Below are 26,235 nucleotides of genomic sequence, written 5' to 3' on the forward strand. Positions count from 1 at the left end.
ATTTAATTTATTAAAAAGTATTTTGTGCTGTATAATGTACTGAAATAAAATAGGAGTTTTGCTGTTGCATATGGTTGTGAAGTAGATATGTGTACATGCTTGTTTATTAATGGCCTTGTGAGATTTTTTTGACAATGAAATACCCGAGGCATCAATTTGTTTGGATCCCACCTTGTAGAAATAATTTTGTAGCACTGAATTAATGTTTTATTTCATTATATTTGTAAATAAAATGTGTTATACTTATACCACTATATTTGCCTCAGTCTGTATATACTGGCAACATTTTACTTTAGTTTATCTTCTATCATTTGTAACTTATAAGATTCAATACACTGCTAATAAACAATAGATAAACATGCATCAAAAATATCCAAGAAAAAAATACAGGACCATAAAGGTGTAGGCTGAAGCCTTAGCTTATTACACCTAACCTTTTAACATGAATTATTACCGCCTGCTTCCATTAATTCATACAATAAAACTGTGTAAGGCCCATAATATTGATAAGAACGCAGAGGATGATGTTGCCAACCACTCAGAGTGAATTAAATAAATGCCTCTGAGATGAAGCAGAGCAGTGAAACACTGAAAAGAACAATAGCTCATCCTCTCTCTGGATTTCCCATCGACTGGAATCAAATTTGTCATAATGACTTGTGAATGCTTCCTGTTTTGCCTGTGTGTCGATATAACGATTTTAATGTATTTTTAGGGTTTTATTTTTATGTGTGGTGCAATGCCGTAACAATGTTCTGTATAAATAAAGATGGCTTAATATAACAATTACCGGTTATATAGCTGCTGCAGAGAGCCAACATCATTACAGAAAAAAGGATTCAAGCTGGTGAAAAGAATAGGTTTGCGTTTGTCTGTCATAAATGATATTTTTTAGTCTTTTTAATATCGCTCCACTGCTGATCATCAAGGAAACGCTGTCTGGGGAAACACACAGAGGGAATTTAAAATAAAAGAGACCTTTAAATTTGGAATATAGTCGACTGAAAAATGTATTAGCTTCATATTAACATTGATGTGCATGTTTTAAAACATTTTAAAACAGACATTTGTGAACTTATCCTTGAATGCCTCAGCATACTCTATGCGTATTAATGCATTTGAATGCAACCGCATGCCATAAGAGTTTATAATTTATAGATACATAATTTATGCATTAGCAGGTAATGAAAAGAAACGCACGCCAACAGTAATATCACAATGTAGTACAGGACAGCGCAGGCCAAACATAAAGTCATCACGTTTACAATTTTGATATTTTAAGGGGAATGTTTTCCAATAAGGAATATAAATATACTAAATAAAGGTTGCTGCTCCAATAAAGGGGGTAAAACCGTAATACACGCATTCCACCACTAGGTGGTGGTATAATAACAAAGAAGAAAGATAGTTCAGGAAAATCCTTGAGTGAGCAACCTGAATTAGACATGTTATAGCACATTCATAAACAAAATTAAAACTTAAGAGTCCTCAATGAAAACACATTAGGCCGTGGTTTTATTTTAAGATTTTATTATGTTGTTTCTCGAAACCATATTTTTAAAAGTTGGAACTAATAAGCCTTATTCATTGTATTTACTGTTTAACAGGCATCATAACAAAATGTTTGCACTTTTTCATGTAGTGAAATTATCTTTTTATGCTAAATGCAAGTGAGAAATGATTAATTATTATGTTATTCACAATCAATTTCTGCCTTTTCTAAGGGAAGGATGTTGAGTTGTCTTATTTCTTATGTGTGTGTCATAAAACAACGTGTGAAATCGTGAGCATGATCGATGTGTAAATAGATCCGATTGATGGGAAATTGTCTTATTTTACCCCACAAACGCCTCATATGTCCCCTGGAAGAGAAAGGCAAAGCCACAAGAACAGTCGTTAAACTCCATTTATTATATATATTTATATAGGGGTTATAAACATCACAAAATAGAAAGTTCAGGAAGGTCTTGCACAAAGAAATATATAATCAAGTAAAAGAGCAACCTTAGATTAGTCGGCGACGGCAATGGAAGCAGGCATTTCATCACATCTGGGTTCAGTGCTGCAGCTGTGGAGCATTCTTAGTTTATAATTTATGTTTTAGTGCAAACAAAGTCTTTGCAGCTCACGCTCCAGGGAATTGTGTAATATTAATAATAAAATAGGCTTTTACAATATAGATATTAAGGTTGCTCTTTTATTGCATATTGTTTGAGAACATACTATGGCATTAGTTACAATAAGGTCATGATGTTCAAACGATCTAATATTCAATATATATATATATATATATACCTCTTACATGTCTAAGCATCAAATGGTCTCTCGTCCACATAATAAATTTAATTTTTAAGCAATATCCATATTAAAATACCTTAATATAAATAACATGCTTTGAGCAAAATAATTGTTCATTTACAATGGTGCTTCAAACAACCTAAGTCAAGAGCTGTCGAACCTTTAGAAATAGCTAAATCTATACATTGCTTTGTGTCAAATGCATTTCTTTTCTTTGAACCCGACTGAAGGCCACTTTCAAACAAAGCAGTTTATACAAGAATGACATCAAGTCTCATCACGGGGTGAAATAACTAAAAGTCTCCATGAAGTGGGGAACAAATAGGCGGTTTGATTGTACTTCTTCTTCTAAGCAAACAATAGATAACATGGCAATAATTTAAAAAAGTACCCACACGACTACAGTATACTGAGTAAATAATACTTAAGTACTAATAAACAGTTGTAATAGTACAACCACCAAGATATAATATAAATTTCCGATATGACATTTTGTTGGAGAAATTGATAACGGATGAATGTTACGATGTGATGAGTCATCATGTGGCGGCGGTGAGATGTGTGTTTAAAAAAAAAAATCAACATCGTGCGCTTCAACATCTGCAGAAACCGCACGGATCATCACATGTTCACATCTCAAACACCTGGATAACTTGTGCCTAGTCTACATGCAGGCTATTAAACGCTTCTCAGTGCAACAGGATCAAAACAAGCCAAAAACTGTAACCTCTGAAAGTGTGTGTGCATGTTTGTGTGTGTGTGTGTGTGTGTTTGTGTGTGTGTGGCGACAGAGAGAAATTAGAGAGAGAGAGAGAGAGAGAGAGAGAGAGAGAGAGATTGGTCACATATATACACATACTTTCCATATCAGCGTCACCACACCGTGTATTTACAGTATGTACACTAAGTGTGGCTGACATCATTACCATGAGGACTTAGACCGGACTAGATTATGTCGTCCAGGAGATGGGGGGTCCCCACCCAGTCCAGTGTCCTCGGCTCGGACGCGGCCATGATCATGCACATGAACTGTTTCCCCGTCCTCTTGTCGATCGGGTAAATCGTCGTCGGCGTGAACCCCTTGTTGCTCTCCACAAACTCACACAGCTGATTGTAGATTTTGGGGTACTCGTGACGCAGGAAGACCCCCCGGGTCCTGAGCTCCCGCTGGATGTTGACGAAGCACACCTCCCTGGCCTTCCGTCCCTCCTCGCCCTCCTTGTCGATGTCCGGCGTGCCCGGAGGCGGCGTCAGGATCAGCGTTTCCATGTCGCTGTCCTTCCTGAGCACCTTTTTGTCGGGGCTCGAGGAGGCCAGGGACACCTTTGCATATTTACGAACCGTTGGTGCTGGGACCCTCGGCGAAGGTCTGTTAGGCACTAGTTCACCGACGGCTACGGATACATTCAGAAGGAAACATTCGTTTGGGTCGTACTCGCTTCCCGCCTGCTGCAGCTCCTTGCAGTATTCTCCCAGGTTGTCCTTGAAGCCGTCCAGCTCTCTGAGAGACAGGTAGGTGGGAGACATGAGGAGGCTCTCCAGCCCAACGTGGAGGAAGTTGTCAGCCGTCTCCGGATTGGCGAAACCCAGAAAGAGAATGCCTCTGCCCCTGGAGAGATAGCCGGCTTTAGCAACCCGAGAGAAGGCCTTGTGGATCTCCGAGTTCTCTCTGCAGAACCGAAGAGTGTGTCGGCAGACGCTGTTCACGCGGCCGTACAGGCAGGACTCCTTGTGGATCTCCCAGTCGTCCCGGCGACAGTTACGCGAGCAGTAAAATGTGTAGCAGCTGTGACACGACTTGAAGTACAAGCAGGCGTTGAACATGCTCTCGACCCGTTTGCACTTCCTGTTGGCGCACACCATAGTGTCGTCTTCGTCTACGCTGTGGTCCGGAGAGCATTCCTCCGCACTCCTTTGCAAAGCGTCGCACCCGCTGTCGGGGTCTTTGATTGTGTCGGGGCTGGATTTGGAGGACGGGAGCTGCGTGTTCAGACACCCCAAGCCTTCAAGTCCACAAGATCCCCTGTCTTTGTCGCCGTCTTCAGTGATTAGGTGCTTCAGCTGGTCTAGAATGTCTTCGTTTGACTTCCTTCTAGTCGGCGGTTTGTAGTCGACGACTAAATCCGCCAAGAGTTCGTCCAATTGCTCGAGGCTCTGCTGGAGGGAGAAGTTGTTGTGTTTCCTCTCTTTGGTCATGTCCAGCGTACTTGGGGGCTCCTTGTGGTGCGTCACTCTCGGAGACGGCGTCTTTTCGCCGTCCCGCATATCCCAGCTGACGGAGTGCACGTCACGCCGCTTGCTGTTTCCCGCACATATGTCATTATCTGTGATGGTGATCTCGGGAGTGACGTACCAATGGCCACTCTTGGTGTTACTGGAGCCCCTCTCCAACGAGCTCTCGGAGAGCGAGAGGGCGGCGTAGCGCCTCGGGGAACACGAGAGGTTCAGTATGACGGGCTGAGATGTAACATCGGAGGGTGCTGCGTGCTTCGCGTGGTGAAACAGGTTCTCGTAGCTTCGTCCGCGAGGCACCGACTGCTCCCGCTCGTGCCGTGGATACAGAATATTGTCCCAAGACTTGGAGTGGTTTCTGACCTCTGCTCCCAGTCTACTTGTCTCAGTACAGCTGTTAGTAAACCACGGGGGTAAACCGGCGTCTGGTCTTACCCTTGGCGGCGTGTGCTGAGAGGACTGGTTGGAGTAACCAGATATACTCGAGCGATACCAGTCATCTGAAAAGGCCTGCGACATTCGAGGGCGTCGGCGACCTTCCGTATGGTACGGCCTTGGCGGAAAATACTGCTCCTCGGGAGAGCACGGTTTGGAATAAAACAACCTCGGGTTACTCATGTGGTACGGATTGAACCGGCTGTCGTCCCCATAGTAAGCTCTGGAGAGGGGAGTTTGAGAAAAGTACGATCCTGCCTCACTGGTGGAGTAAGGCCTGCTGTACACAGGGTGTAATGGCTCTCTGTTGGAGAGGCCTTCTGTATAATACGACCTGACAGGAAGGGTGTGCACCCATCTAGTCCTTGGATCATACTGACTAGTTATCGTACTACCGTGGCTGGTGAGACTGGACCGGTCATCCTGAAAGTACGCTCTAGAATAGGGGTGGACTGGATACCGGACGGGGTCCTCTGTGTAGAAAAACTTGGTAGGTATGTTGGGATTTGAGTAAGCTCTTTGCTCCTGACTCAGATAGGGTGCTGTAGGCGACGGCATTCTGTGCATGTCTTGATGCTGGTACGAGATGGGCGACACGCTGGTGGTATAGTGGTATCCTTGTCTGAAATCTCCGCTGTAGCATTCGCTCGGAGTGGGCGTGGGCGAGGAGACGACCTGCCGAGGTACGTACAAGCCTCTGCTGCTGCTGGCCTGAGAGTATCTCTGCCAGAGGTGATCGGTCCGTGCGTTGGGCACCTGCCTGGATGTGTGCTGCAGCACAGCAGCATCCGGTTTAATGTCCACGCGGCACCTGACGTGAGGGGTCATGGCTGGTTTGTCCGGTTTACCCTCCTCGAAACAGTCGGAGACATACAGGGGAGCCTGAGGCTGCAGTTTGATCGGATGAACCTCGTTCAGAAAAGCCTTGTTTGTGGAGTAGGTATCTCGAAGCGTCTCAGATGTCCTCAGGGTATCTGGTGCAGCCTGAGGGGGGTCCCTCCCCTTCCTGGCACCCGGAGGAGACACCGAGATGGGCACGGGAGTGAGCGTGGACTTAATCCTCGGAGCACTCCGAGACCTCGTCCTCTTTTTAGAGTCTGCCCAGGTGAGATGGCTGGGTTTGTCCTGGGCGGTGTGCTGCTGGAACTGCCTGGTGTTGAACAGATCCGGGGACGAAAAGCGAAGGTGCCCCGGTTGATCCAGTCCGTTCCACATCAGATCTTTGTTGGAGGTCTGGTGCTCGGCCCTCTTGTAAGGGTACTCCATCGAGGACGCGATGGACTGGGGGTCATCCAGCGACTCGATGAAGTCAAAGCTACGGCAGTGTCTTTTGTTGATGATTTCCGGTTTGTCGATCATTTTCACGTCACATTGTTGGGACGAGTGGAGAGAAACGGAGCGGTCGGCGGTGGGATTGAGAGTGAAGTCCCGATACAGAGTCGATGCCAGTAGATCAGGGGGATGCGTTCGTGTCATCTTAGAGGAACGCCGATGCCCTCCGTCCGCCGTGATTTAAGATCAACACAGCCTGGGGGAGGGAAGACAGAGAGAACAGATGCACTTTAATGCAATTGAAATGGACAGACGTGAGGTAAATGCCAGTAAGTTGGTAGCAGGATCAGTTTATATCTGGTAAGTCTGTGAAACAATAAGAAAAGCTACAACCTGACCCCACGACGCCTGTAATGATGATAATGTGTATATTTAACAGGAATAGTCACTCATTCACTCACTCAGGTTAATTTAATGCCAACAGCCACAACACAACGTTCATCTGAGCAAAGTGACAACCGTTCATTATGTAGAAATCTTGAGATAATTCACCTTTTTTCACAGATAAGATTCAAATCTTTTACCCTTTAAGCAGAAAACAATCAAATAATCTTAGATAAAGATGGATAAGATGATCATAAGCGCTAAAGTCTCCGTGCATGAATAAAGGATGAATACATTTAACACATTTATTTTTGTATCTTTTTTAAATCAGGCTCTATTTTTCACTAATTCGACATGATTGATTATTGTGTTTTTTATCCCGATGTGTGATAAAATGCTCTATCGTCCCACCCTTAAGCTTTTCATTTTTACAATTTATGATGTAAGTCAAATCTGAAATATATTTATATACATTTTATCGCATCTGCATTGCGTCTTGGTTTACCATTAAATCTTGTCACCTTTTTTTTTATAAATGCAGTATATTAGAGATCTCACAATGAAAACAAATAATAAAAAGTTTGGGTTTCCGGCTTGTTTTAAACATGTTTTTAAACTGCAGTGCAACAAAGGATGTCTGTTTTGTACTCATTTGAATAACTGATAAATAAATAATAAAGCCACTATCAATCTCTGCCTGAACACCCACAGAGGGGTTTTTGTTGTTTTTTTTAAAGGCCTTTGAATATTTTCATGGACAAAATTCCATTTCAACAATGGATTTATGTCACATACACATGGGCTTCCTTGTTGGCAACCAGCCGCGAGCTAACGCTGAGTTACCATCTGTTCGTGGTGATGAGAGGACTGACCAGATACCCCCCCCCCCCCCCAACTCCCCCACAACACACCTAAATATCACGTCCTTTCACACATGGCCAACCGCGACAGACAGACCCACACTTCTATCCACTGCTTTGCTCGCTTCTTTGCCTCGAATACATTTTATAAGATAAATCTGAGTATAAACACAGCGAGGATGTTTATTTTATTTCTAGATTTGTAAAGAAATATCAGATCACAGGTCAGTTTCAACATGCTGGGTCACCTAAACTACAAACATACTGTATCAGCTTTCCCTTATAAATAACACATTTTTTTGTCCAATTACATGAAGTGCTAAATACTTAAAAATTCATGTTCTAGTGCTGTAGAAGTATTAGTTTTTATTATTTTATATTATGTTATATGTATTGTCACTGTCTTGCAGCCATGCTTGTTCAGGTCTCCCTCGAAAAAGAGATTTCAATCTCAAGTGACATCCTGGTAAAATAAAGGTTGAAAAAATACAATTTAAATAAAGTACTGTAAAGATTTCAATTTGACTTGCAATTGTTTAACAACAAAGTAATAATTTTATTTTTGTTAAAATAAAAAAAATCCAAATTTCTTTTATTTTAGTTTGAGCAATATCCCCCAATTTCCATCTTTTTAAATCCCATAAAAAGACAATATTTTCCACAAAAGTCTGTTCTTAAAAACACATGTATTATAATATTATATATATAGTATTATTATTAGCTGTTCTATTACTGTTTGGACTAATGGTCACTGACGTCTGATTGACGGCCGGATGTCATTATAACGTGATCACCGTCTGGAGCCAATGCTGCGTCGGTTGTGGAATTAATTCATTATTAATATCCAATAAGTGAAGTAAAATGATGATGGGATGGGGACTGAAGTTTATATGTGCCACTTCCCTCCGTTCTTTCAATCCTCCTCCATTTAAACGACTGAGATGAGAGTTTTTACGCAGTGATTAAACAAAAATAGACTGATATTCAGTGAGTTGCTCTCGATCCATCCGTCTCTAACAGCTTTAATACATCAGCGGATACGAACAATAGCTGCCCATGGCGTCGTGTCGGATGATGCTGTTGGAGGAGATGTGAATGAGGGTTTGTGAGGAAGCTTCAGCACGAGACCACGTAGGAATACAACGAGAGATGAATAAAAAATATCAGAATTAATAATGTAGGTGAACAATAGGTCACTGTTGACATCACTAAAGACCACTGCAGTTTGAGTCCCTGTGTTATTTTATTCCTGCACTAAAATGTTAATGTGATATCTGAATATAAGATGAAATAGCACATTTGTCTTTTTTAATCAGAGAACAACAAGAAGCCAACTAAACGCATTCCTTCCCTCTACTCATCCTCGTGGTCTGAGGCTGCTCTTTTCAATAGAAGGGAAGTCCTGCACAAGTACAAAAAGCACACATGCCACATACTGTCTCCATGGCGACAGCACACAGCAAAGGAACCACGAAATAAAATAAACCCGCTCGTGGAGTTGCACACTGCAGGCTGCAGGCATTTTCAGTCTGAAGGAAGAGGAGGAAAGAAATGGACTCCCAATCATTATGAATCGCTTTAATATTATCTGTGTGGGCAAAATCCATCTGTGACACACACACACACACACACACACACACACACACACACACACACACACACACACACACAGTGTATCGACCTTATGAAAGGATGCACCAGTGCTGTAATAGTTGTTTCCTGTGCTAGCCTGTCTCTTTGGGGGATATTCAGCTGCCTGCAACTAAAACTCAAAACTTCTGCATTCTGCCATTTTACCAGTTTTTTTTTTGCAGACAATAACAAATGTGGTGCAGATTCGCCTGAAGGGGGGGGGGGGGGGGGGGGGGGGTCCAGACCGAACCGCATCGAGCTAAACCACATACTCACTTCGACACCCTATTTAGTATTATTATGTTGTTAGTGCTGCGGCACCGACGGCCCTCCATCCTTTTTTTCGCGGCTGACCTAATGCCTTTGAGCCCGGTATGACATCATTTTCGGGAACGAAAAGCATGCGGAGGGTTCAACCCGGGGCAGATGAGGAGGGGGGGGGGGGGGCAGGATGAGTTTGTCTAAGTTTGGGGAATGAACGACTGCGTGAGCAGCGTGCGGGCCTTACCGTGTCGCCGGTGAGCAGCGGACGCGCTGCGATGCTGCTGGTCATGGTGGAGCCTGTTCCTCTCACGCGCACCCGTCACCGCATCCGCGTCACCTGCCGCGAGCCTCCCGCAGCCTCGCGCTCCCTTCACATGTTTGTCTGCTTCACCCGGCGATGCTCTCACACTTATGCGTGTGTGTGTGATGGAGATAGGGGGAAAGGAGGAGGTGTGTCTGAGCCTGCGCCTGTGCGCGTGCCTCTGGAGGCGTGGCTGTGCGTGTTTTTGTGAGAAGGGGGGGTGGGGAGGAAGGAGGCTGGGTGATCAGTCTCGGAGCAGCAATGCGGTCCCTCCGTTCATGTCGGAACATGGAGCCCCGAGGACCCGCTGCACATCCGGGGAGCTGCTGCCTGCTCAGGTGCTTCGCTGGAAAAGAGATTTTGTACAAAGTTTGCAGCCTCACTTCCGGTCCTCCTCCTACACGGTCGCACACATGCATTACACACATGCATTACACACATGCATTACACACACACACAGGGATGAGGAGAATCCTCTTGTGCCAGTGTGATGCTGTAACTTTGACTTTAATGAGATGCTAGTCGATCATCATCACCCAAACAATCGTGTATTTTTATATATAAATCCAATATTCTATTCTTCTTAGAAAAGTAAAGCTGATGCTGAAGTGCCTTAAACCTACATTCTCTCTGCTGGCCACCAGGGGGCGACTCCTCTCTGGTTGTATAGAAGTCTATGAGAAAATGGTCCTACTTCTCTCTGCTGGCCACCAGGGGGCGACTCCTCTCTGGTTGTATAGAAGTCTATGAGAAAATGGTCCTACTTCTCTCTGCTGGCCAACAGGGGGCGACTCCTCTCTGGTTGTATAGAAGTCTATGAGAAAATGGTCCTACTTCTCTCTGCTGGCCACCAGGGGGCGACTCCTCTCTGGTTGTATAGAAGTCTATGAGAAAATGGTCCTACTTCTCTCTTGATGTATTATCTCAGTAAACATTGTAAACATGAGTTTATGGTCTCAATCTCTAGTTTCAAGTCTTCTTCAATCCAGCATGATGTTCATTTAGTACATTATGGTCCATTTAGAGTCCACCAGACCAGAAAGCAGGGGATGCTTTAGGGGGCGGGGCTTACCTGCTGATTGACAGGTCGCTACCACGCTACCAATGCTAGTTAGCTACTAAGATGACTTTAACACTTAGCTGTAAAGTCGACCTTGAATTATAGAAGCTAACTTTGTTAGCAGCTTCACACCCGTCGCTCCTCCGCAGTCCAAATATGGTCACTTCCCTCACTGGTTGCAAAAATTCCAAGAAGGCAACTCAACACTGAATGCTGTTTCAGCTCCACCTCAAGCACCGCCACTTATTTTCTAAATTTATCGACTGTTAGATGCGATAGATCTATAAAATACCTTGTTTTAATTCGGCACACAGCCAAAGACGTCCAATACATCCGTCATGTAAGAGAACAGAAAAGCCTTAAATGGTTGCTCCGGTGTGTCTCCAGTTGCTGAAGTCTGGAGAACATCTCATATATTACATATATTCACATTAGCACATTGTGCTGCGTGGAAATATTCCCTGATACGACATGAATTTGATAGATAACACGTAACAGCTGGTATATTTGTGATCTTGCTTGATTAAAAATCAGTTACATTATGCCTTCCCCTTGCATCTGCCTGAGAAGTCTCACCTCCCCACCGCCTTGTGCATTGTCTGGATTGATGATGGGGACAGCTGGCTGCGAGCCCCAGCCGGGAGTCACGTGACCAAAAAAAAACTGCTGAGCGAAGCGTTCTCACGGCAGATAGAAATCACCACGGACAAACTGTGCTGAGGAGAATGATACTTAGGTTTGACAGAAGCTCTTTCTGTGTTTTACGAGGGCGAACAGCATCCTGGTCTACGGAGCACCCACGTGTACGAGACGGGATTCAGGGTGACGGTGGATCTCACATCGCTTCCATTGGGAGTCGGGATCCATCGAGCATGTGTGACTCACCCTCTCCAACAACACCACAGTGCACTGGCATCAGTTGGTGTCAGCTGTTGGTTTAGCAGGCGTAAGTGTCTGTCAGCTGGCGGCGAGCAGGTGCCTCGGGCACCTCGCCGTCGGGTTCGGAGAGGAAATCAATGGCTCTCCACTGATTAGAAGGGGGATCAATCCAGCTTACATCACCGCAAAGTAACAACAAGCGGAGCTTCCTCACAAACCCCCCCATGCTCTGACATATAATGAGCCCTTAAGGAAGAGTTTTCTGCTTCGAACCTTCAGTTCTCCAATTCACTCCTGTGTAAGATTAAGTGTGTTCCTTTCCATCGGAGGGGAATTACATAAGAGATGCAGGAATCCAGCCGAGGCCTCCACGTTTGCTGACAAAGTCCAGCCCCAAAAATAGCCACAAAGCATCTCTCCAAGCTTTTGTTGGACTGTAATGATATGTCAGCAAGGGGGGGGGGAAACAAGGAAAACACATTAGACGGCGATGTTCAGGCAAATGCTTTGCAGCTCGCCTGTATCACCAGGAACCCCCCGGGACCACGAAGCCAGAATTAGACCTCTTAGATAGTCGTATGTCTGAAGGTGGTGGTTCCTTCAGATCGGACAAGACATTTCCAACACGACGTATAAAATATGTAGACGCTCTGAGTGGAAACAGCAGCAGCAGCTGTGAATCTTAAGACTCCATGGGAGACGAACCCCGGCTTCCCTTAAGTCCAAACGAAACTCCGATTAAGTTCTCAGCGAATTAAACCGCTCAATCCTCTCCGTCCAACTTTCTCGCCCCCCCGAGACATGTTCAACAGAATGGCCACGCCGCTCAGGACCACGTGTTTACTTCCAGGATTTACACGCAGGCCAAGTATTTGGATGCTTCTTGGCTCAACAGGGAACCAAAGAATCCCTCTCTAGCCGGGCTCTGATTCCCCCGGTGGATCAGACTAGATTATATATGTTTTTAAGGCTTTTCCTGAATGCACTTGAGTTGTAAACACTCACTGGTAGTGTGCAGCTGATCCTGCAAATGTTTACAAAAGGAGAAAAAACGTAGAATAATACAGAATAACTGTTTGAATATAAATTTTCCCACGATTCACTTTGTATTTAATTTGGCTGAACACACACACACACACACACACACACACACACACACACACACACACACACACACACACACACACACACACACACACACACACACACACACACACATACACACACAAAAGAACATTCCAATCCCCTCCAAGTAACACTCATAAACAAATTCATGTTCGAGCCAGACCATTGGGGAGCGGTAACCATGGTAACGCACACTGAGTAGGAGCAAAAAGAGACTTGAATTGATTTCAAAGGGAGTGAAGGAGAAGGGCTGATGGGAGAGACCGTAAAGAAACCGACGTCACGGCGACGGCGATGAGATGGAAAACGTGCGGCGTGGAACGATTTAAAGTTAGCATAAGGCTTGCCATAAGGAGACCCCCCCACCCCCACCTCCACCCCCCCTCTCTGGCAGCCTGGTGGTAAAAATAAGACAGGAAGAAGGACTCATGTGGGCAGCAGCATCCTCCTCTCAGTACATGTAGGTCAAAGTAAGAATAATGTTGATATTATTCACAGCTGCACCGGGCAAACACTCCTCCTCTGTCCCGGTCTCCGGAGTCGCAGTAAGACATCCCACAGCGTGTCTTAATTAAATCTTTACTACACAGTCCTCTCTCATCCTTCATCATCTGCCATCTTGGCGAAGGCATCACTCATGCGTGTGTGTGTGAGTTTATTAAAGGGGAGGCGAGGTGTCTCTCTCTCTGGCCTCCTGATGGTGTGATTGTCATTGTCGCTATGACGTAACCGTGACAACAGAAACGCTGCATGTTGGGATGTTGAGTCCAGACCGGGGTTGAGGGTTCAGCGGACGTTTGTCTGTTTCACGACTTGGACGGACAACAAATCTTTTGTGCCTCGCTGAGGAAGAATCAATGAAGTCCTTCTAAATATGGATCCCTCTCTCTCTCTCGCTCTGCAGCCCCCACAATGCAAAGCGGTACCGGGCTGCACTAATTGTGCGAGGCTGCAGGCCGCGTGTAATAGCTGTGACAGTCACCGATTATCCGTCCAGACGCTCTTCAGACTTCTGAATGGAAGTGAATGAGCTTTTCTTTCCATGTTTTCTGCCACCGTCGGAGAATAAGAGAGAAACTTTATCAACACAATGACTTAATATCTCCAAATAATGAATAATATCTCAGAATTATGACTTAGTGTCTCAAATTATTGACTAATATCTCATAATAATCATATATTATCTAAAAATAATAAGTAATCATTTCAAAATAATGATTTAATATCTCCAAATAATGAATAATATCTCAGAATTATGACTAAGCATTCAAAATAATGACTTAAAATCTCCAAATAATGACTAAGCATTCAAAATAATGACTTAAAATCTCCAAATAATGACTAAGCATTCAAAATAATGACTTAAAATCTCCAAATAATGACTAGGCATTCAAAATAGTTACTTGATATCTCCAAATAATGTTCAAAATAATGATTTAGCGTCTCAAAATAATGACTTACTACACTAACTCATTATATTGAGATTCTACGATATTTCTTTTTCAGATACTAAATCATGAATTTGATTAAGTTTCTCATTTTCCCTGACAGTGGCAGAAATGGGCTTCCATACGTTTCACATGACCCCCGGGTGGCTGACATATAAATCTGGCGTAGTTTGCACATCTCACTCATCAAATCATACGCTCAGATCCGATTTGACAGCTAATGTATGTATAATTAGGTGTTTGCAGCCATCCAGATGCACCTGTGCTCGCAGCCTTCTTTCTCCGGGTGCTTAAGTGGGTCAGCTCTAGAAATATCCTCGGAGAAGAAGTCGCCCCCCCCTCACGTAGCAGAACGATGCTGGTGCCCTTGAATCTGTTGTTTGTATGACCTGCAAAGTCACAGAAGTTGTGTGAGGATGATTACACCACATCTCCAGTATAGTGGGAGAGAAAGACAATCACCATACTGGATTAACTGTCCAATAAGAGCCTGCTGTCCTCTGCTGTGGTGCTGACTCTGATTCTAGAGGTTATCTTCCAGGACACTATGGACCTGAACGTCTTTGCTGATCAGGTGAGGTTCAATAACCAAACCTCAGATTTGTGAGGAGGGAACGCCACGGCCGAGCGAGCAGAGCTGACCTTTGAGTGGAGCGAGCTGCCGTATAAATAACGTCCTGAGTTTTTGCTCTCCGAAACACTTTTTGTCTGCAATGAAAACTTTGGAAGGGAGAAAGAAATTGATCCATCTGGTGATTAAAACTGAGCTCTCTCTCTCTCTGCGTAAAACCAACATTATAAAGAGGGACGAGGGAAAGTGAAATAACTCAATTTTAACGCATTTGTTTCAGCTGTGGATGCAGTCATTGATTGGTACAATGAAACACAGTCATCCTTTTGTCTATGGATGTGTGTGTGTGTGTGTGTGTGTGTGTGTGTGTGTGTGTGTGTATGGATGCATAATACGACCGGCTTCTCTCAGCTGCAGCTGCTGCATTCAGATCTGCAGCATTAATGAGAAGACAATGGAACATAATACATTTCCCTCAAACAATGACGAGTCTTCTCTAAAAGGTAGAAACTATGAAGGAGGCGTCGGTTTTCTTGTGCACCGGATTAGCCGAGTTAACAGGATTATCCACACGTTGGTTATGACTCATGTTGTGTAATTAAAACGTCTCAGGAGACGCGATGAAAACGAGACCCCCACATTTCTACAATAGAGATTATGAAGCAAAGAACATGTTTTTCAAGATCCAGTTCTGCACATTTGGAGAGCTGCATTTTTCTAAATAAATGTTCGATATTGAAATAGTTGTGAGACATATCACACCATCATGCCATGAATTATATAACTGGTTTGTGCAGGATGGAAGGCCTCGGTCGACTGCAGGCCAACGCCACCATGTGGTCACATCGCTTTAGTGTGCAGAGACACTCACTTTGCAGTTTGCAGCATTTCACGGCACGTTTTATCGCTTTAAACAGGTTCACCAGATGTAGAGACTATTTAAGCTGCTTCCCAACGTCTCATTTTAGATATTTCAATGGATACTAGCATTCTATCATGCAGAAAACATCAGTGTAACCATGGAGACGGGAGGAAAAACAGCACAAAACGGGGGAAAGTTCAGGATGAAAGTCCCGAAACCAGGACAAATAAAACCTCATGGACGTCGCTGTCGTTGGTCATAGACTTTATTCCACGTGTGCGTGTTGTAATAACATACTCATCTTCACATAATATAGCTACATTGCATATAACATCAAATATATTTTACATTTAATTCAATAATCCACCATGATTTACATTAAACAGTATCTTATTTTTTGTAGATTAACAAAAAAACCTCAGCTTTTTTGATTCTTGCACTTACAATTATTATGACAGTTTTATTTTATTATTTTTTTAAGATCTGGCAGGCGTCAACTTGTTCCACTCAACTTGATTGAAATCTTTTCACGATGATTATACAATGCATTTAAAAAAAACAAAGCTTTAACAAAGAAAACAATGTACATTCACAGTCAGATACATCCACCATACATAACTTATTTTTTCTTGAAAAAAAGATATCAAAAAGATAAATACATAGAACTACATCTTTGCATCGCCCCCCGTCGGGCTCAGGCGTCGCCATGGCAACGGTGTGCGTCTTAAATACAGGCCCACGGGCCCTCTGAGCGACGACGACGACGGTTAACCATCCGTGCTGATCGTCGATGGCTCGTTTTCATAAATGAAAAAAAAACGTCCTCTGGTTTAACGTGACGTCATGCAGCGACACCGAGTTTAACATGAAGCCCTGAATGCATCACGTCCCGCCTCATAGGGAAATAAAAAAGAAGCATGTCGCAAAGAAAGGAATACAAAAAAAAAGTTCTCGTAATAACCAGCAAGCACAAGTAGCAGCGGGGGGTTAGAGGTCACTCAGAGCTCTGTACAAACATCTATCTGTGAGCAGGTTACACACCGACATTCACACGCTTATGCACCATCGAGCACGAGGGGTCACTATGGCGACACACACAGCAGGGGGGGGGGGGGGGGCAGGACTCCTTCATACTTCTGGCTATTGGGTCTTCTGTAGAAAGCGTGATATTGCCATACTACGTCAACATTCAAAAAGAGTGGAAGACATTTATTTTTTTAGTGCCTGGAAACAGATTTCTTTTAGGGGCGGGGGGGGGGTCAAAGGGTTGTCAGTGTGAGGGGGGGGGGAAGTACTGAATCTACCACAGGGCTGCACCAATCACATTATTCCTTTGTGGTCTCGCTTCTTCTTACAGACGTGAAGCCTTGGACAAACGTGTGTGTGTGTGTGTGTGTGTGTGTGTGTGTCTGTGTGTGTGTGCGTGTGTGTGTGTGTGTGTGTGTGTGTGTGTGTGTGTGTCTGTGTGTGTGTGCGTGTGTGTGTGTGTGTGTGCGTTGATACAGACAAAGAGGTTTGAAGTGCAAAACCCTAAAATCCGATGAACTTCCTTCTACAGCCAGAAGTTTTTTCATGTCATCGCTTTGAAATCAAAGGGATCGGGACGTCATAAAAATGTCACTGCAACGTTGCTGATTAAAAACCTGAAAATATATATAGACGTCATGCATCAGTCTCCGTCGCTGTATTCAAGTAGGATTGATTTTTGTTTTTTTTGCGGTTTACTGTGTGTGCAAATGATAGAAACCTCATTAAAACGCATGCTTTTATTCCTTCATCACGAGCACGATTCAAACTGCAATGGAAGACCCTCACCCACACAGCGTCACAATCAACTGGACATCCCTGAGACAGCTCCACTTGATCGGACCCTCTCGTCGGTGTAAGGCATGCTTGCAGGGGAGGGGGGGGGGGGGGGGGGGGCAGCAACGACACGACTCACGACACCTACTAGCTTTACTCTACTCACTGTGACGACACGACTTACAAGCAGCGATGTCCATGTCGAGTTCTGGAAAAGATGCGTTGCCTCCTATTGACATGCAGCGAAGACATCACCATGATCTACTAACACTGGACAGTGTGTGTGTGTGTGTGTGTGTGTGTGTGTGTGTGTGTGTGTGTGTGTGTGTGTGTGTGTGTTTGTTGTGGTGAGTTTAGGGACCGTACAAAAATGTTTTCAGGGCAGAACGGAGTCAGAAAAAAGGTAACTTTTATTTTTTTAAGCTAAAGAGAAGGTGGTCTCACTTTGTCAGTTATTTTATGTGTTATTTAATGTGGTTTACGTGAGATTAGAATTATATAAAAATAGATAAAATAGTTGGTAAATCAAAAAGGATGGTTGCCGCGGAGATGCATTGTGCCACATGCAGAAGATATAATAGCTATAATTATTAGGAAGCTCTATATTCAAAAATAGAGTGGCTGTATATTTTTGTTATGTTTGCCATAAATATATTATTTTTGAGATATTGAAAAACAACACAGGGGAGGGCCTTTTGCTCTTTTTTCTTTTATATATAATAAAACATGATTTTGCGCTCCTCTCCACCCTCACCGTTTTCCTACGGTCCCTTAACTCTGAAAGCTTTGAACACAGAGATCACAATGACTTCACGGCACCGGCAAACAAGTGGAGCAGGATTCTCTATTTGAAGGTTCTTATTTTTGTGTACGTGACGTCATGCATATACAGGCTTTTTGTTCCGTTTGTGGAACACAATTAGTAGATGACTTACTGAAGCTTGAGGCGAGGAATGTTTCAGATACCCTAAATATGGCGTGTGTTTATTGATTTCTCTGTGTGTTGGTTTTAAAAGGTGTTAACTATTTAGGCAGTGGGTGTCGAGTGTGTACATTTTCACATCGGGGGGGTAAATGTACATGGATTGGAGACGGCATCCTGTTGGTCCTTTGGAAGGGGGGAGGGGGGATCTGTCCTTCAGTTTGCCTGTCCATCTTTCTGTTAGGAGGAAGGAGGAGGAGGAGGAGGAAGAGGGGAGCTTATGCCGTCTCAGTCTGAGAAGAGACTGGCAAAAGATTTGCGTAGATTGCGTATGGTCTCAGCCTTCACCTCGTCCTGGCTAAGGCTGGCTCGTGGCGCTGGGGTTTCTGGAATGTTGAAGGTATTGGTAAGAGACTGGGACTTGCTATAAAAAGAGAGGAAAATGGCAATAGAGGAGAGGAAGAGGCTATTAAAGTCATGCAGCAAACCCATGGAATGAAAAGACATGGAGCCGGAGAGAGGAAGACGAGGGGAAAAAGGCTCCCTATGACCATCAGTATCACCGTATCAACCAATCAGCTTGGGTGTGATAGAGCGAATGACTTTTGATGCATGTGTGAGATGCATGTGTGTTTTATGTCATGAAAAATATCATGAAATGTTGTGACAAATATCATTTATGTGCCATAAAATATCACATCAAACTAAGACGTTAAATCGTCATAAAAGAAACTTCATAGTATGTGCCATAAGTATGTCATAAAATATCATAAAATATGTTTTACTCTGCCATAAAGAATATTATAAAAATATCACAGTGCAGTGGGAATAAAAACCTCATATTATAGTGTCATAAAAACTTAATTTAAAATAGTATAGTATGCCATAAATATAATAATTTCATATGTCATTTCATGAAAGTCACCAGCTGGAGAATGTATTGTGCAGAACTACTTTCCATTATATGACAATATTACTGCATATTTTGAATGTTTAAGAATGAATTAAGATTTGTTATTTTAGAGATCAGCTGAAGAACTTTTATATACATAAAAAACATTTCAAACAACCTCTAATAGTTGACGAATACAGAGTCATATTTCATTAATAGTTAATAATTCCATAATAGTTATTGACTTCTTTTCTATCCATGACTGCTAAGAGTAGCAGTCATGTATTTATTACATTTATATGTATTTATTGAAAGTAGTCAGTTATGAACAAACTGCAGCATCTCTGCAGTCAATCTGAAATGTTATGTTTAGTGAAACTGCTCCTGAAGGACTGAAAATGTAGCAGTCAATAAAACATGCACAACATTCATAAAGTGGATCAATAAGGAGCATGAGCAGATTCCCACCCGGCATGCGACTCTAAATGCAGGCGGAAGGAAGAAGCAGAAATCATGTGTGCTGCACGGTGGCTTACTTCAGTTGTGGGGAGCCGCCCGCGGCCGGGTTGTCCTGACTGGGCTTGTTGGGGGGCTGAGGCTTCTGCTGCAGCGGGGGCCGTCCTCCTGGGGCCCCGTGGCCCTGAGCGGCGGGTCGGGGCTGCTGGGTGGTGGGTCCTCCGGGGCGGCCGGGGGCCCTCTGCTGCTGGGCCGCTCCCTGCGACAGCTGCCGGGGCGGCTGCGCGGGCCTCGGCTGGGTTTTCTGCTGCGTGAGCGACTGTTGCCTCTGAGCTTGCGGTGAACCTCCCTGGCTCCGCTGAGGAGAGCCCTGGCCGGACGGAGGTCTCTGGCCTTGAGGGGCTCCCTGGCCCGGGGGTCGTGGCTGGGCTGCGGGTCCCTGGTTGGCCTTGGTCTGGGCGGCGGGGTCGCCGGCAGCAGGGTTGGCAGCGGATTGCTGGCCCTGTGCAGGAGGTTGACCTTGGGGCTGTGGGCGCTGCTGAGGTGGGGGACTCTGCTGAGGACCACCTGCAGCAGAAAGACAAAAGCATCGATCACACATGCAGCTTCATATCCTCACCCAGACTTAGAAATAAACCAGAAATAAAAACAAATGTGTCTCACCCTGAGGGGAGGGGCGCTGCTGAGCCTGTGGTACTTTGGGCTGTGAGACGGGCTGAGGAGACGGTGCTTTCTACAAAACATGGATGTAAGAGCCGAGAGTCAGTGTGGGTCAAAGGTAAACTGAAAGAAATATCTTCACTTGATTATTTATCCTCTCGGGTTTATTAACCATTAATATGACATAAATATCCACTTTTATGTTGTTGACATTCAACTATATGTACGCTTTACGGTATAAGTACGCTCACTTAGTGTACATGAAAACACTGGAGATTACGTACTATTACATCTATTTCATATATATAATATTATATTATAATATAATATTTCATTTTCATTCATTTTTATTACAAGTCAGAATGCTAAAAATCTATCTAATCACATCTATCATTTTCTTCTTATTAATACTTCATTATTCATGTTTTGTAACAAGCTTTTGCAACAATATATCAATAAAGACGACATAACCCATTCAATTCTACACTGGTTAACTCCAACACATTGTCTGTATCTGTAATAATAATAATAATAATATTAATAATAATAATAATAATGATAATAATAATGATAATAATAATGATAATAATAATGTATTTAATTCATATAGCATGCTAAAATACAAACACATTCTCAAGGGGAGTAAAAAAGACAACTATAGTAAAACATTAAAACTACATAATTATGCAAAACAAAATGTTCAGAGTTGAAATTGGATAAATAAAAGTATTAATAAAACACTTCAACACCTGAAGTAAATAAAAGTAGGGATGGGATTTAGAGATTTAAAAGGATACAGTGTACAGTTTTTCCTTTTCAAGCCGGATATTCTAAATAAAATCAGACTTCTGTTAGTGAGAGTGTGGGACATGAAGACAGCGGAGAGGTTGCTGGTTCGAGTACCTGCGCCGGCTGCCCAGCGGCTGTGGAAGAGCTCGATGCACGGGGGACGACCTGGTTCATCTTAGAAATCACTAGCTCAGCGATCTGAACGCGGTCCTCGTCCTGCTGGTCTCCGATCAGCGGCATCGAACAGTCGTCCACCTACAGGTCCCCACACACACACACACACACACACACACACACACACACACACACACACACACACACACACACACACACACACACACACACACACACACACACACACACACACACACACACACACACACACACACAGTAAGGATTTAAGGCTCCGCCTCAGACAGCCTCCACTGCTGTGACCACGCCGCCGGCTCAGTACCTCGATGATGTAGTCCTTGCCGTCTTTCCCGTGCAGCGCCTCCACGGCACAGATGTCCAACCCTCCGAAGATGTCGGCGCAGGAGTCCACCCACATCCTGTACCTGTACAGGTGTGTTGGATGGAGCTGTTATAGTACAGCAAGGCATCATGGGATTCCCAATCACACACATACATATATATGTATATATCTCACCTGTCTGACATGGCCACCTGCTCCAGCATCGATGAGCCAGTGTTGGTTTTCCAGTTGCCAGAAATGGATGTTCTCCTGTTCATTAGAATTACAAAAATAGATATTAATTTTTACTGTTTTTCATGTGACGTACTAATGTACCGGCACGTTGACTCTTTGTCCGCAGACTGAAAAAAAATATATATATATAATAACAACAACAACAATCATACTAATAATAATAATAATACTAATACTACTACTGATAATACTACTACTACTACTACTACTACGAATAATAACAATAATACATGGGTTTTAGTTTTTGCGCTTTTCCAGGTGCTCTACGATGATACAAAAAAACAAACTAAATCAAAACAAAAGAAAAGTGAACAAAGCAAGCAAGACAGCAGAAAAACAAAAGAACAGAAAAAACAAACAAGAGTGAGAAGGTGAGTTTTGAGGGCTGTTTTGAAGGATGGATAATAAAACATTTGATTTGTAAAGCCCTATTCATTGGTAAAAGCAATATGAAAAACAGGTTTAAAAACAAGAGAATGCCTTTAAAAAAAAGGTCCCTGGCGTCCTTCTTGAAGGAGTCTCTGGTTTGGAGCCCTCTGGTGGTCTGGGAGGGAAACTCACATGTAAGCTTTGTAGTGGTTTCCGATCTTCTGGATGCGGACGTCGTACTTGGCGTCGATGAAGGGCTCGGACGTGGCGTAGGTCTTGGTCAGCGCAACGACGCTGGCGATGTCTTGAAAGTCGTACTGATTGTCCACTTTCACCTGCAGGGGGCAAAGGTCAAAGTGTGAATACGCTGTCGTATCGGTCCCAGGAAATACATACGTCTTTTATAGCGCCGAACATCATGAATTAATTAATTCTAAGGCGTTTTACCTTCCCCATTCCTGAGTGAGCGTGGCCCATCTTCACCACGACGGGGAAGCGGGGGGAGGTGATCTGGAACAGCAGAGATTCATCATTAGTCACCTTAAAGCAGAGCTCTCAATGTTTGTCAGGCCGAGGACCCCCAAGGACTATAGAGACCCGGTGGAGGGACCCCCAAGGCCGATAGAGACCTGGTGGAGGGACCCCCAAGGACTATAGAGACCTGGTGGAGGGACCCCCAAGGACTATAGAGATAAATCACAGTTTCTCAACATTATATTAAACAAACAGGAAGATTTATATTTGTTTAATATAGGATGTATCCATGTTTAGGGTTACTTCTGGACGTAAAAATTTGGGATCAAATAATTTCGGGGAGCCCCTGTAGTAACTCTGCAGACCCCATAGGGGTCCCGGACCCCCTGGTGAAGATCTCTTCATAAAAACATAACTTAAATTTGAATGCGTGTCAGCAGAGCAGATCCTGCAGGATCCTCCGCTCCTGCAGGAGACACACATTCACGTCGATGGCCTGAAAGCCGGCCCAGTGCTGCTGGTGGGCGACTGCAGCAACAGACTCAGTGACTGTAATGTCACTGACTTGGCAGGCGGATCATCAACTCTGCCTCTATGGGGGGGGGGGGAGGTGGAAAAAACCCAAGATACTCCAGAAAATGAGATCAGTCTCAGCTGCTTCATGAGATGGGATATTGATGTGGAAGTGAATTACCTTCCTAAAAATTTCGGAGGACCTGTGTGTGTGTGTGTGTGTGTGTGTGTGTGTGTGTGTGTGTGTGTGTGTGTGTGTGTGTGTGTGTGTGTGTGTGTGTGTGTGTCTCTTTAAAGCTTTGGCATGTATCAGTGAGTAGGGGGGGGGGGGGGGGGGCAGCAGATGGCAAAGAACTCACCATTTCCTTGTGGTTGGGATAGTAAACCTGCTCTATCAGCGGGAACTCCTCCGGGCCCAGTTGCTTGGAGAGTCGAGACATCTGAGCGAACTACAAAACAACGAAACGTTCAGGACGCAGCATTTTAGTAAAACCTTAAAACTTAAAGATGTATAATAATAATAATAATAATAAATAACAATACTCACCACCCACGGTTTGTCACAGAAATTGTAGACGGAGTGCAGAGAGTTGACGCTGGGCAGGCCGGCGTACTGCAGCCCGATCACGATGTTCCGGTGGTCTCCGTTCTTGTCCATGCTGAAGGCGTGCTGTCTGATCAGCACGAAGTCCGGCTTCAAGGACCTGGACGGAGCAAAATATTAGAACTGCATGGCAGAGAGGAATCTAGTGGATTTAAATTTAAATGTAAATGTGCAGCAGCAGCAGCAGCAGCACGGATTAACTTTCTTAAGTCTGAAACTGTATTTCAAGACATCTGATTTCTGAGAGAATTCTCCAGATCTCTTCAGAGCGATGGATGGATGTTATTGGTTGAAACCGGATGGAACCAGCTGATTTGATTTAGTTTTCCAGGAAGAAACAGATCTTGATATAAGAATATGAAGAAGTTGATATTATTTCCTGGCACGTCAAATATAAAAAAAGTCCCAGAGAACTTACTTGGTGACCTTATGGCCGTTCCTGATGGCATCGATGTCGACGTTGTAGGTTCCCGTGGAGTTCACCACCAGGCTGATTTCAGAGAACTCCGCCTGGAAGGTCGACGTCAAGGTCAAATCAACAGCAACAGGAGGGGGGATAAACATTCAAAGTGCTGCTGGGAGGATTACAGCATTATAATTATGATTCACAGATGTATTTCTAAAAGGGACGACCTTTATGGTTTTGTGGAGGTATGTTTCTCTTATTCAGATGCCAGAGAGCATTGTGGGATTGGAAGCTTCTCCTGTCAATATTGGGACATTTAATCCGTCTAAGGAACCCATTCTACTGGATTACGTGTCATTTATCAATTAACCGAGAACGGTTTAACGTGAACATCAGGCCTGATGTTGACCGGTGCACCTAAAATTAGATTCAGAGACAAACGGATTCTGGGAGGTGACAAAAATGAAGACAAACGGATGTCTAATAGGAGCAGGATTACGTAACATCACACTGAAGTTCACACTGATTTATTTAAGTTCCTCTGTGTCGGGGAGTAAATTAAACAATCACCTACCTGTTCCACCTTGATGTCAAACTCACTGTGGACCTTCCTTCCTCTGAAGACCTTCACCCTGCACGTGAAACCATAGGTTTGAACCCCACAACATGCCTTTAATGTTGCATTAATCTGAGTATTCTGCAGTGATGAATAAAGCTGACATCAACCAGACGAAGTGCTGTCTTTGCATATGCAACACAAACTAAAGCTCAACTCGTGACGTCATTTGATGCACAGGGAGACATGGATGGCATATAATTGGCCTGTTTACATGAACATCCACATCTGCTGCCTGTTGTGCTTCGATGCGATGATGCACAGATCTCCATCAGCACCTATAGGGTGTCATTTTGGGACACGAGCGCGTGAGTGTTAACCACGTCCCTTGTGCGCAATGCTCCAATGAGCATAATGTACACGAGGAGGAGGAGGAGGCGTGTGCGTGCATTTTCCCTCGTGCACATTTTTACTCTTTCATCCTCTCGACACCTGCATCGTCACCGAGGCGCGCGCGCGTGCTTCGGCCTAATTTTCCACGCGACAAGAGCAACAGCTGACTGGCAAAAAGCGAAAAATGGCAGCAGCAGCGCACGAGCGCACATCTGCACGCGTTCTCAGGTGGTGATGCAGGTCGTCATATGACCTTCCAGATGTCAGGGCTCACACACGCTCACACACGCACACACACGCACACGCACGCGCGTCTAGACTTGGCGCCGCACTGGCGATGCGCACCGCGTCTTCTTACCAGTCGGTCTGCTGGTCGTCGATGACCAGGAGGATCTTGGCGCTGCTGGAGACCCCGGCCCGGTCCGCCGCCTCGGATAAGGTCGCAGCCGCCGCCGCCGTGGTCTGTTTGACAGCGTTGGATATGGAGGAGAAGAAGCCGGAGCCTCCACCTGCAGCAGGCGGCTGCTGCTGCGGCTGCTGCTGCTGCTGCTGCGGCGGCGGCGGCTGCTGCTGCTGCGGCGGAGACTGGCTGGTGGACTGGCGCCTCTCCGCCGGCCCGGGCGACACTGCGGGGCTCTGCTGCGGCGCGTCGGGGCGTTGGAGGTCGCTCATGTAGCCATTGGGCAGGTTGGACATGAAATTGCTGTCCGAGAGTCGTCGACGCAGGTAGTTCATGATGGAGACGTCCTAAAGTGGCGGTAGATGTGAGAATAACCTCCCCTCCTCACCCCTCCAGCTGGATAAGACTTGGAGCAGCAGCAGCAAAAAGACACGGACTGATGACGAGGCTACTTATATATATATATATTTATATATATATAAATGTGTAGACAGAGGAGGCGATCAATGTGTGCCTAAAGAGAAACACATGTCATGTGATCAATAATCGGCAGGTTATTAATATCAGCCTCCAGGAGGAATCGTGACTGTGGCTTTGAGGAATTAGCTGAGGTAAAGCAATGACACAGCCTCTTGGTAAAATATGTTTAAAAAACAGAATATTAAC

General features: G+C 44.4%; 2 protein-coding genes and 1 long non-coding RNA gene across 7 annotated transcripts; 1 reads left to right on the forward strand and 2 right to left on the reverse strand.

Annotated features, from left to right (window-relative positions):
- Positions 1-1,893: 1,893 nt before the first annotated feature.
- On the reverse strand, positions 1,894-9,788 carry unm_hu7912 (un-named hu7912). Of its 2 annotated transcripts, none has more exons than XM_084024236.1 (2): positions 9,622-9,788; positions 1,894-6,493 (listed from the first exon to the last, which is right to left on the reverse strand). In XM_084024236.1, exon 2 carries the CDS (start codon positions 6,439-6,441, stop codon positions 3,244-3,246), a length of 3,198 nt encoding a protein of 1,065 aa, XP_083880362.1. In that variant the 5' UTR covers positions 6,442-6,493; positions 9,622-9,788; the 3' UTR covers positions 1,894-3,243. The 2 variants fall into 2 exon arrangements, with proteins under 2 accessions (XP_083880362.1, XP_083880363.1); XM_084024237.1 differs by lacking the exon at positions 9,622-9,788 and adding an exon at positions 7,533-7,551.
- Positions 9,789-15,878: 6,090 nt separating this feature from the next.
- Positions 15,879-18,444, forward strand: LOC311022608. Of its 3 annotated transcripts, none has more exons than XR_014598120.1 (3): positions 15,879-17,066; positions 17,129-17,737; positions 17,779-18,444. It is a non-coding gene; the product is annotated as an uncharacterized lncRNA (long non-coding RNA). The 3 variants fall into 3 exon arrangements; XR_014598121.1 differs by having other exon boundaries at positions 15,879-17,048; positions 17,129-17,747; positions 17,779-18,443; XR_014598122.1 differs by having other exon boundaries at positions 15,880-17,048; positions 17,779-18,443.
- A 52-nt stretch (positions 18,445-18,496) lies between these two features.
- Positions 18,497-26,015, reverse strand: syn1 (synapsin I). 2 transcript variants are annotated; one of them, XM_084023971.1, is made up of 13 exons: positions 25,528-26,015; positions 24,795-24,852; positions 24,233-24,324; positions 23,758-23,914; positions 23,570-23,659; positions 22,671-22,733; positions 22,416-22,558; positions 21,795-21,869; positions 21,600-21,702; positions 21,260-21,400; positions 20,360-20,429; positions 19,777-20,263; positions 18,497-18,772 (listed from the first exon to the last, which is right to left on the reverse strand). In XM_084023971.1, the coding sequence occupies exons 1-13, from the start codon at positions 25,902-25,904 to the stop codon at positions 18,637-18,639; spliced, it is 1,992 nt and encodes a 663-aa protein (XP_083880097.1). In that variant the 5' UTR covers positions 25,905-26,015; the 3' UTR covers positions 18,497-18,636. The 2 variants fall into 2 exon arrangements, with proteins under 2 accessions (XP_083880097.1, XP_083880098.1); XM_084023972.1 differs by having other exon boundaries at positions 18,572-18,734; positions 25,528-26,013.
- Between the last annotated feature and the right edge of the window lie 220 nt (positions 26,016-26,235).

This window comes from Eutrigla gurnardus (assembly GCF_963514095.1).
Source record: "Eutrigla gurnardus genome assembly, chromosome: 13".
NCBI lineage: Eukaryota > Metazoa > Chordata > Actinopteri > Perciformes > Triglidae > Eutrigla > Eutrigla gurnardus.

Bases quoted from the DNA above. Each gene is read 5' to 3' on its own strand.
- unm_hu7912 (XM_084024236.1), bottom strand. From the start codon at position 6,441: ATGACACGAACGCATCCCCCTGATCTACTGGCATCGACTCTGTATCGG.
- syn1 (XM_084023971.1), bottom strand. From the start codon at position 25,904: ATGAACTACCTGCGTCGACGACTCTCGGACAGCAATTTCATGTCCAAC. The intron at 23,915-24,232 runs GTAAGTTCTCTG...TGCTCCGTCCAG, and splicing joins AACGGCCATAAGGTCACCAA to GTCCTTGAAGCCGGACTTCG. The intron at 21,401-21,599 runs GTACTGAGCCGG...GGGGACCTGTAG, and splicing joins GCAAGGACTACATCATCGAG to GTGGACGACTGTTCGATGCC.